The sequence below is a fragment of the Miscanthus floridulus genome, chromosome 9 (genome assembly GCF_019320115.1).
Source record: "Miscanthus floridulus cultivar M001 chromosome 9, ASM1932011v1, whole genome shotgun sequence".
NCBI lineage: Eukaryota > Viridiplantae > Streptophyta > Magnoliopsida > Poales > Poaceae > Miscanthus > Miscanthus floridulus.
In genome coordinates, this window is record NC_089588.1 from 32151926 (window position 1) to 32163698 (window position 11773).

Sequence of the window (11773 nt, forward strand, 5' to 3'; positions counted from 1 at the left end):
TTTTTACCTTGAGAAGCCTTATCTCATAATGGACTCAAAGTTCGGTGTCATAAGACATAGCGCCAAGGCACATGGCCCTGCGTCATGTCAGACAACACCGTACCCTGTCACGTTAGCATAGACGTCGATCGCTTTTGCTACATAGGATTCGACATGGCGCTTGCTCCCCCGAACCTCGATGTCGAGCCAGTTTATGCTGAGCCACAGAACTCGGTATGGTCCAACTTAACGACAAGATCTAGGCATTTAACCCACTGGCCCTCTTTTTTCTCTTCCAAACTTATGCACAAGCCTGTTGGCACTACTCTCACCTCTACCCTTGGCGAATCCCTAACCCCCAAACTTGTTGGATTTGAGGTCCCATTTGCGTTGTGGTGGTGCTAGTGGAGTTATGTGGCGCACGCAGGGTCTTCATTTTGGAAATAAAGATTTATCAGAGATCATGGATAAACAGGATATATCAGAAATATCAAATCAAATTCAAAAAAATCAATGTTTTCAAAAAAAATCATAGAATCTGACTTAAAACTATTCCTAATAAGCTATTAAACATCACTTGTTCATAGATAAAAACAAAAATAAATCATTATGAGTGTATTAGATAAGTTTTGCACCGAACATAATTAAATCGTCGCTAAGTCCCACATATTACAGTACATTGTTATAGCATATTGTTGGGCTACGACCCTAGGATTTCGCACCCCCTGCTGGTGAAAGGAAAAAGCCACCAGTGATCGGCGCTTTTCGTGTCACGCTGAGGGCGAAAGGGAGCGCTCGGTCGTCAGAGTGCTTTCGCACGACACAGGAGCGGGCTCGCTGGGACGAGGCTTTCGTCCAATCGGGCGAAACCAGGCCATCGAGTGAAGTAAACAGGGGGGTTGAACGCTTTTGCAAGGCGGCTTTCTCTAATGTTGTAGGAACTCTTCGCCCTTTCGTCGCTGAGGAGGGGCTGCACGTGGGCCGGGCGGCTACAGTTGGCCGACAGGACCACTAACTTGCAACGAGGGTGGTTGAAGCCTTAGGGAGGCGGAGAAGGAAAAGACGGGAATGCCCTCAGTGAAATGGAATATTCCCTCGAATCAGGGTAGTTGTGGGGATAACTGAGTCCATGTAAAATGCTACTGAAATGTATAAATAGCGCCCCCGCGTGGGTTGTAAAAGGAAAGAGGAACCCTGTTCCCAACTAATGATATACAAGTCAGGTCACTTGCAGGGACCTTTTCGCCACCTGTTCATTTCGGTTTTGGCAGTAGTTTGAGTGACAACACGGGGTTCTAAGGTTACGGCCTAAAGCAACATTGGCGCCCACCGTGGTTGTCGCTCGAGCTTATCATGCCACCATAAAATAAGGCGCCGAAACCATCGGCGGATAGAGTGGAACAATCCAAGGCAGTGACCGTTGCGACTGCAGAGACAGCCACGCAAGATGGCGCAGCAGCAGCAACGGCGGAACCACCAGCACGCCAGACAACGGGAGACAACACAGTGCCTCCCATCGGTTGAGAGGAGACGCCTGATGGTGTAGTTTAGGAAGTCCAGCTTGATCAAGACAGAAATGAAGTACGGGAAGAAGACGAAGATAGTGAAATCATCGAGCAAGCTAGAGACCTGAGAAAACTCGATCAGTTTCAGCAAGATATCATCAGGTTACAACGCGAAAGGGACCAGTTGGTACAGCAAGCCGCGGCAAGAAATAGGGCCGAGCAGACCCAACGAGTATTCAAACAGGCCGAATGTGAAAGGGAAAGGTTGGTCCGAGAAATTCAGAGATTGCAGAGGCCAGCGAAACGTGAGGCCCTACCGCGCAATCAATAACTTGCAAGAGGAATCAGGCCAGTTAGTGCCAGAGCAGCCTCAGCCAAGCCAGCCATAGTTCAACTCAAACCGCCCATTCGATCAAAACTCACGCGGTGGCTGGGGTGGACGCGGCACAAGAGGAGGACGCGATAACAGGGGAAGAAGCAGAGGCCAAAGATCACCATATTACGCCGTATGCGGTGAAAACGCCGGTCATACAACCAGAGATTGCAAGTATAACAAGATGGCGAAAGAGCTCAAGGAGAAGGACGAAACCTCCAGAAGCAGCGAAGCACCAAAGCACATCTATCACAACGCCCCGCGCGTCGATAGCATGCACAGCCAATACTATGGCCGCCAGTCTCACTATCCGCTAGGATGCGGCTTAGTACAACAGCCAACATTTTTGCAAGGCCAAGCTCCGCGACCTCTTGCCTGACATCATAAAGCGTATCAGCCCTATCAGTAGTTGCCCCAATATCCGCTCCAGTCAGTAGTGGTATCCTCGCCGGTACATCGAGAGCAATAGCAGTCAAGTCAACAGCAGCAAGGAAAGCAAGAAAACATGCACGAAAACCAAACCGTAAATAGCATACTCCCATCACATGGCCACATTTTTGCCATGACAGGCGGGTCCAACCAGGAGCACGAAAGCAAAAAGAGCCAGAAGAGATTACGAGCAAGCCTGGTCATTGGTTCCAATCACTTTCAACGAAAATGATTTCCAAATACGGGACTGTAACACCCTAGTGTTAAGCTTGCATTTTGCACTTGCATTGCATGAGCATAAGCATCACCCATTCATTCAAGAGCATTTGCATATGAAAATTTCCTTTCATATTCACTGTATGTTATCACATGTGATGCTTAATTATACATGTATATGCTTGTGATCATGCTTGGCTAATGCAAGTGATTGTTGTTTGGTCACTAAAACAACTTAGACACCCTTAGGATGGAAAATGGAACCAAGCTTATATTCATGAGTTGGTCCAAAAATGCTTCTAAGTGTTAGTATTACTAGAAATGCCTTTATTAAGTTGATTGTTTGACCTAACTTGACTAATTACTTAAAGAGCTTTCATGACAGTGGGACCTAAATAAAAGTTGTAGTTTAGGTCATGTAGAACAAACTTTGTTTAAGGGTCAAGAGCTAAATCAGTGCCTAAGTTGGTCAAATAGGGCTTCCAAAAATCAACTTGATGTTGTTTTGAAACTTGAAAATTTTTCTAAGTCCCTAGGCTGACTTACAGTTTTCATGTAGCACACTTTGGGGATTTTTAGTTTGAAAACCATTTAGAATTTGGCCAAACTTATTTAAGAAAACTTGGAGTACTCCTGTAACTCTACCATGTGGTGAAGTTTTTTTGCCCAAATTCATCATGGTTTAGGAGTTCTAGTGGTTCCAAAATTGGGTTTCAGACGCTGTTTTTAGGCCTGAACCAACCTCGCCACACGCTGTGGTGGCCAACCAGGCGCAGGCCGCGCGTGCCGATTGGCGGCCATACGCCGGCGCCGGCCCGCCCTGCCGCGTCAAAAGGGAGAGCACTCGGTCACCCACACCCTCACGCGCTCACTCACTCTCTCGCTCTCTCTCTCTCTCTCTCTCTCTCTCTCTCTCTCTCGCCCACGCGCCGCTCCAGAGCGGAGCAAAGCAGTAGCGCCGCCGCCGTCGTGTCTTCGCCGGCCAAGCACCACCACCGTAGCACCGCTGTTTGATTCGTCTTGCCCACAACTCCGCCGCATCGCGCGCTACCCCATCGACCCGCTAGCAACGCTCTTTGAGCATAGGTAAAGCCCCTAGGGCCATCGCCGCACCGTCGCCACGACCACAGAGCGCCGCCGAGTCCGAGCTCGCCGTGGCCAGGCCACCTCACGCCTACACCGCTCACTCTCTCTACCGTTCCGTAGTCGCTAGACCTTGTGGATGCTGTAGCTGCTGGCCTTTGGCCAATGCCAGCCCCTCCGGGGGAGGAACGCGCATCCACCGCCGTGAGCCGACCGCGCCGCCGCCATGCGCGCCACCATGGCCATGCTCGCCTCGTCTTCTTCCTCCCTTTATTTTAGTTGCTAGAGCATCGCCTAGGGTAGGTGAAGCTTCCAGGGTTGACGGATGTCCAATGGCGTCAACTGGCTCGCCAAAAGGCGACGCTCATCGTTGAGTTTGGGGACAAAACCCAAAGTATAGTCGGCGGCTGCACAACCTTCTGCAGCAACTTGGGGCCGGAGGTGTATGGGCCGGATTATGCCAAAGGCAGGTATTGCAAAACCAACATGGACTGCTGTCAGGCAACCCTCACCGCCGGTACACGGCCCAGAGAAGTACAGGCCGAGTGGATCCACGGCCGGAACCACACGGCGGAGCAGCAGCTTGCGCCGGTGAACGTGTTCGTCGCGGAGGAGGGGTGGGTCGACCAGAGCGAGCTGGTGGGCGCCCACGAGCTCCAGGAGGCTCCCCTTCTCCTCAAGTGGAAGATCACGCGGAACCTGCCACGACTCGACATCTACCACTACAATGAGACCTGCTCCCAAGACGTATGCAAGAGCAAACACAGCGTTTGCACCGCCTTTATCATTGGCTACATATGCAACTGCGAGGTCGGCTATGGAGGCAATCCTTACATCGCCGGTGGCTGTCAAGGTTGGTTTACTACTCAAACTCAAGCTACGTAATTCATTCAATTTGATTCATTCAATTGCACGCAACTGAAATACAGTAAGCAGCAGGCAAATGGTCAACTCATACTCCCACTCCCGTACGGGCTAAAGCTTAGCAAACATATTCATATCGTGTTATTTACTTGAAGAACTTCATTCCCTTAGTGGTCTTTAAAAAAAAATTACACTGGCTACCAACATAAGATTTATATTTATAAATTGAATATATGAGAAATACATTTATAGTATGTAGTTCACATGTTAAACTACACGGATTTTTTTTAACTTATGCTGGTCAAAGTTAAGAATGTTTGACTTAGAAGTATGCTTTGGTGTTTATAGGAAAGTCGAGCACTATTTATTTTAGCCAATCACTTATTAAATTGTGAGCACAAGAAATGCTAGAAAAAAATATATCTTATAAATTCTCATCAAAACCACAATCATATGGACAATTTGTAAACATACTCTAATCATTATTGATAATAGTAACCATTTGATCTGTTTTTTCCTAAATAATTGCTCACATTAATAAATGCAAAAAAAAACATAAGGTGATCTATGAATATGTATGTAAATTACCCACCAATTATGAATATAATTTAAGGTAACCCTAAATTTTCCTATACTTACCCACCTATAGTTGATAGATAATTTACTTAAGCTCTTAAATTTGTGTCGTACTTACAACTTCTTTGATTATTAAAAAATTAAAATATCCTCTCAAATCTACATATGAATTACCAACATTTTTTATTACAAAAAAATGTTTAAATAACCACAATGTTATCATATTACCCACTTCTATTAATATTAATATATTTACATGTTTTGCCAAAATGCAGATCAAATACATATGCATGCATGAGCAATAAATATACATGTTATGTTTTATATGTCATGAAAAATATTGACTAATTTACTAATGATAGTAACAAATCATTTAAAATTATATTAATAATTGTGACATACAATTGTATAAAAATATTTTGTATTTGTGCATACATTTAACTAAAATATTTTACATGTCTATATTAATAGTATAATTGTAAGAACTCTTTGTTAGAATAAAGAAACATTATTGGGTCTATAATTATGTAATAAGAAAAATTCAAACATCTTGAGAAACTGTGGAGGTTAATACAGACTAATGGTGGTTGTAATAACTTGTATTTGAGATTTATTTCCAATAAATAATACTATCCTCCTGAGGTTATCGCTGCTATCCTATCTTACATCTCACTTCAAGCTTGATCGCTGATCTTAAGTGATATGGTGCATCTATAAATGACTGGTGTGCAATTGTAGTACTCAAGGGTGCAATCTATGGCATAAAATCTTTATTGTCAATAAAATAAAAAAGAAGAGTTAATAAAGTATAAAATAAGTACAAAAGTTTTGGCTACTCTTTAGGGTAAAAAATGTATAGTAACTATAATAAGACTAAAATTTTAAAATTAAAATCTATATTGATGGCATCAGAAAAATATGGTTTAAGCTAAGGTTTTGACTATATATTCAAACATACATGGAGATGCCTTGCAAAGAAAAAAAATATGGATAGATGTCAAAATATATAGATTAGTAGTCGTTAGGATCACAACTGAACTATGAGCAATAGGCTGAGGATCGCAACTGAAATAGCTACTTCTCTTGCCTATCTTCAGTCATCAGTTTCAATCCCAATAATCCATAGAGACATCAAGTCTAGCAACATACTTCTTGATGATACAATGACATCAAAGATATCCGACTTTGGAGCTTCAAGGTACATTCCGATAGACAACACAGGGTTGACAACAAGGATACAGGGAACATTCGGATACTTGGATCCCGAGTGCTTTCAAACCGGTCGTCTTACCGAGAAAAGTGATGTTTATAGCTTTGGTGTAATTTTTGTGGAGCTACTCACCAGGAAGAAACCAACTTGTTCACATTTGTCCAATGAATATGGTGGCCTTGTTCCACATTTCCTCAATCTACTTGCCTCTAGAAACCTTGACCAGATAATGGATCCACAGGTTCTAGAGGAAGGAGGCACAGAAGTACAACAAGTTGTTATGATTGCAGCATCCTGTATAAACATAAGAGGTGAAGAAAGACCAACGATGCGACAGGTTGAACTTACACTAGAAGGACTTCAACAAGGTTCCAACAAAAAGTACAAGAAAGATGATATGGTAACTGAAGAATTTGTGAATGGTAGCATTGGGGGATACTATCCATCAGGGACTAGTGAAAGGCAGAGACCTGAGGAATCTAGTAGAAGATACAGTTTGGAGCAAGAGATGATGATGTCGGCGAGGTATCCTAGATAGCATAGCTCTGTGTCGTGTGCATCAGTAGCACAGGGGATTAGTTAACTTCTCCTACTAGTATTTTTATGCATGATGATTCTACTGGATCCTCTATTTGTACCATTGCTTTTGTTTTGTTCACATGATTCAGCCATGTCACCAGTTAATAAAGATAACCATCAGACTTGTCGAATCAGCTGTAGATTGAGCCACCTCTATTCAAAAAAATTCTCGTTACTGAAAATCATTTCTATATTGCCTTTTGATGTCTTCTACCGGTCACGCCTTTCCCATATGTATGCACCTCTCTATATATTGTTCACTATTTTATTTATATATAATTTATTCTATATTGCCTTTTGATGTCTTCTACCGGTCCCGCCTACCCGTTGCCCCGCCCCTGGCCCCTTCTTTCCCCATTATCGTTGATGTGTGCCAGGGCTGTCCCGAGGAAATCCGAGGTCTTGTATGAAACTAAAAAAATGAGGCCTACTAACTTGAAAAAAAATAGGGCTAAAATAAGATGTACGACATAATATATTATATTGCAATAAGATATGTCAAGAATGGTACCTATGTTGTATTATCTTTACTTGAATAGCATCATTCTTTTAGTGTTCTTTGAAATGGAATCTTCAATGATACGCTCATAATCAATCTTCTCCAACATCTGGGCACAGCGCGGTAGGAGACATCGAGACTAAGAAGTTTGGGAATTGGGATCGCACTATCGCAGAGTCAGGGAGACAAAACGTCCGTGCGGCTGGATGGGAAATCATTTTTTATTGGGCTAATTGGCCATGCTATTGGGCCAGGCCAACGAACGGATCAAACAAATACGGCCTGCTTAGCTATATAGGTAATGGTACTACATCTTGGAAGCCTATCAGAATTGGAGGCATGTTGAGTACTCCCTCCGTCTTAAAATACTTGATGTTTTTTTATAGCATTCAGGTTTTGTCCCAAAATACTTAACATTCTCGCTTTCTAATACACCCTTCTCTTTTCCCAATACATTAGTGTTTCTATCTCTCACCTTCTCATAAGAGATATTTTGATCTTTTAGCTATAACATTGGTATCTCTACACAATCATATAACATCCATTATTTTGTAACATATGGAGCAAGTGGATAATTAAGCTACACAATACGGAGAGAGTTTGTCAAGACTTATTTCAAATCAAATATGTTCGAAACCTCATACTAAGTGGTTAAAAAGTTGTTGACTCGCACTTTTAGTCTTGTCTTATGTGATTAATGGACTAATTCATAAGTATTTCGAGGTTTAAGCTTTTAACTGGAAATCAAAATAGATTTTGGAGGTATATGATTATGAATCCATGCTTTTAAATTCCAGTACCTTGCTTTGTTTATTGTTGTTGAATGGAAATAAGCAACAAGAACTGGTTGCAAAAAAAAAAGTAAGTGACACATCCTTGTTGCAAGGGTTGCTAATATAAACTTGGCAGAGAAAAAGGCTTTATATATAAGACATCTAGTCAATAATGCAATTCAAACTCTATGCAAGAAATTTGGCATATGAATAAACCTCTAAAAATAATAAAAATATTTGCGCTGTCACATAACAGTCGGTACCCATGCACCGTGGAGTCAAGGCACACTGGAGAGTGAGTCAAGTAGTGACCAATAGATGCCGTGTTTTTTTCGATAAAGGAGATAGGGAGTGGATAGTGTCTGGACGTCTGGATGTCCGCACCTGCTGCCCGCCCCAAATGATAACATCAAACACGCCTCGTGCACCGACACACACATAACAATAACGCGCACGGGGTCCAAAATTGTCAGACACAACATCGACCGACACAGCACGACACCCATGTGACTCAACACGACTCGAAACGCTCATGTATGCATGCACCTCCTGCCTCTGCTCGCCCGCACGATGCTGCTACGTCCTGCCTTATGCTGTTGCTGCCGTGCCTGTCGGGCCGGCCTTCCTGCTGCTGCGGCACACAAGTGCCTGCTACTGCGGTACGCATGCGACTGCTGCTGCACATGCATGTGGGGTCCGCCGCGTTCACTTCGCTTCCCGCACACACGGGGACTGCTGTGCCCGAGGGGACCACCTGCTTCGCCTGCGCCCACTTCCCGCGCCTGCTCGTGGAACACTTGCAACATGTAGTATTTGCTACAACATTCATCTGAAAACATATGAAACATTTAAAATATACTCTTACAACATATGTGTATGGCCACTGTAACATATAAAATATCTAGATAAAACACTTGCAATATACGTTTGATACAACTAAAACATTTGAAAACATACACTTTGTAGCATACGTGTATGACCACTGCAACATATGCAACATCTAGATAAAACACTTGCAACATGTACGTTTGAAACAACTGAAACATTTGAAAAACATACAAGTCCAGTGTACGTGTATAGCCAGTGCAACATATGCAACATTCAGATAAACCACTTGCAAACATACGTTTGAAAACAGTAGAAACATTTGAAATATACACTTATAACATACGTGTATAGACATTACAACATATGCAACACAAGATCTACTTTTGCAACATCCAAATGAAACATATGCAACTTACATCTGAAACGCATGAAACATACTGTTGTAACGTGTGTTCAGCTACTTGTTGCCACCTAACAGATGCTCGTTGACGTGAAGCTCGATGCCATGGTGCGAAGGTCGCCCACGGTCCACGGGCCTCGACTATGCGTAGCGTGAGTCCGGCTGGGAGGCGCGAGGTGCGGCGGAGTGCAGCGCGAGGCGCGAGGCACGGGCAATGCTAGGCGCAAGCAGCGCGTGACGCGAGGCACGAGGAACGGATGGGGCATGAGGCAACTGCATTCTAGTAGTGGTGGATAAATTCTCCAAGTATGCCCATTTCATACCTTTAACTCACCCTTTCACTGCCTTGCAAATTGCCAAGCATTTCATGGATAATATTTTCAAGATGCATGGTATGCCCTCTGCTTTGATCTCTGATAGAGATAAAATTTTCACAAGCCATCTCTGGCAAGAACTCTTTCGTTTGTCCAACACTGAACTTCAAATGAGCACAGCTTATCATCCTCAAACGGACGGCCAAACCGAAAGAGTGAATCAATGTCTAGAAGCTTACCTCAGGTGTACTGTCAATGCTTGTCCTAGCAAATGGCGAGATTGGCTACCTCTAGCAGAGTATTGGTATAATACCAGTTTTCATCCTTCTTTGCAATGCACACCTTTTGAAGTACTGTATGGTCATGAACCCCGTCACTTTGGTATTGATCATCTCCAAGACTGTGCTGTTGCTGATCTGCAAGTCTGGCTCAAAGAACGTCATCTTATGCAACAGTTGCTGCATCAGCAACTTCTTCGGGTTCAGCAGTGTCAGAAACATCAAGCTGATAAACACAGGACTGAACGTGCATTTCAAGTGGGTCAATCGGTGTTTGTCAAACTACAACCTTATGTTCAGTCCAGTTTGGCCCATCGAGTGAATCAGAAGCTGTCTTATCGTTATTTTGGTCCATTCAAGATTGTTCAGAAGATTGGCGTTGTGGCTTATAAACTCCAACTTCCAGCAGAGTCTTCAGTGCACCCAGTTTTTCATGTCTCTCAACTCTAACTCGCCGTCAGCTCTTCTATGCAGGTCAGTGCTGACATTCCCCCTGCTCCATCTCCATTCCAGTACCCCTTGAAGATTCTGCAACGACGTCGTACTAAACCTCATCGTTCTGATCAAATCCTGGTTCATTGGTCGGAATGGCCTGAGCATCTTGCAACCTGGGAGGACGAACAAGCCCTGAAGCTTACTTTCCCGGCGGCACCAGCTTGGGGGCAAGCTGGATCTCAAGATGGGAGGAATGTCACGGTACCAGGAGATGCTGATATCAACAAGGGTGAAGGCGGGAAGATGGCGGATGGAGAGGAAGGAAGAATGGTACCAGGCCGGCCTAGGCGGATGATCAAGCCCAATACACGCTATCAAGGCCCAGAGTGGAAGGTCGGCCCATGATGATGTCGTAACGATCGAGTGAGCGTGTTAGCTGTTAAGAGGAAGGAGACGTGAGGCAGGGGAAAGAAAAAGAAGAAGGAATAGGCCGGCTGTGCCGGAGGCGTGAGAGGCGAGCGAGTGCTCGATGTAGTTGCTACTCCTTGTTAATCCACTCATACTCTGTGATCTTCTGAACCATGGAGAAGTAAACTCTTAACAAGTTGTTCCTGGACTGCTCTCACTTTCCCCATGTGGAAATGATGATCTTCTGAAGCTGTTTCTCTGGACTGCCACATGAAATCAACTAATCATTAAAATTGTGAAAAAATAAACTTCAAAACTTCATACTGTAAAGAACAGTCACTGAACCCAAAATGGGCAGTTGCAGCCATGAATTTTATCACATAATCAGCTAAATGAAGACTCTATCAGGTAAATGAGCTAAAAACAGATGATGGTCTGCATATGAGAGTACCCCTGCTCCACAAACGAATAGTATGATACCCCTATGTTGTGCAAAAGTTTACAAAATAACCATAAATGACAGGAACTTCATATAATAGGTACTGTAACTAGCAGTACAGCATGACGGTTGCAGGTAGTAATCAGTATACCCCAAAGATCCATGTTACTTATAGTTGGTTCAGCATGGAGTTTACAAAGAACCACAAATCTGTATTACTATGTTTTCTCTAATCCCTCAATGACAGACAGGAAAGCATATTTAAATTGCTATTAAAGAAATCACAAATTTGCATTTTAAATAGTAAGTCAAGAGGCTGACGGTTGCAGGTAGTAATCTGCACTGGCTGGGCTTGTACTCGTCAATTTCAGCAACAAGAACATACTAGGAAAAGGTCAATCTTGTGCTGGCCAATCTGTTGTCACCTATATATGCTACAATGAAGATGTGCAGCAAGGGCTTGGATTGTCTCCTCCTCTCGGTGTGTAGCCTGTGTGTGCCGTGCTGGTGCGGCAGCCTGACCGTGGCGTGTGCACATGGGATCGGCTGGCGTTGGAACCTCCTACTAAAACTTGAAGAAATTGA

At 43.7% G+C, this 11773-nt stretch overlaps 1 protein-coding gene across 1 annotated transcript; it reads left to right on the plus strand.

Annotated features, from left to right (window-relative positions):
• The first annotated feature begins 4071 nt into the window (after positions 1-4071).
• Positions 4072-6773, plus strand: LOC136479598 (wall-associated receptor kinase 3-like). Its single transcript, XM_066477410.1, has 2 exons — positions 4072-4332; positions 6123-6773. Exons 1-2 carry the CDS (start codon positions 4072-4074, stop codon positions 6771-6773), a joined length of 912 nt encoding a protein of 303 aa, XP_066333507.1.
• Positions 6774-11773: the final 5000 nt, after the last annotated feature.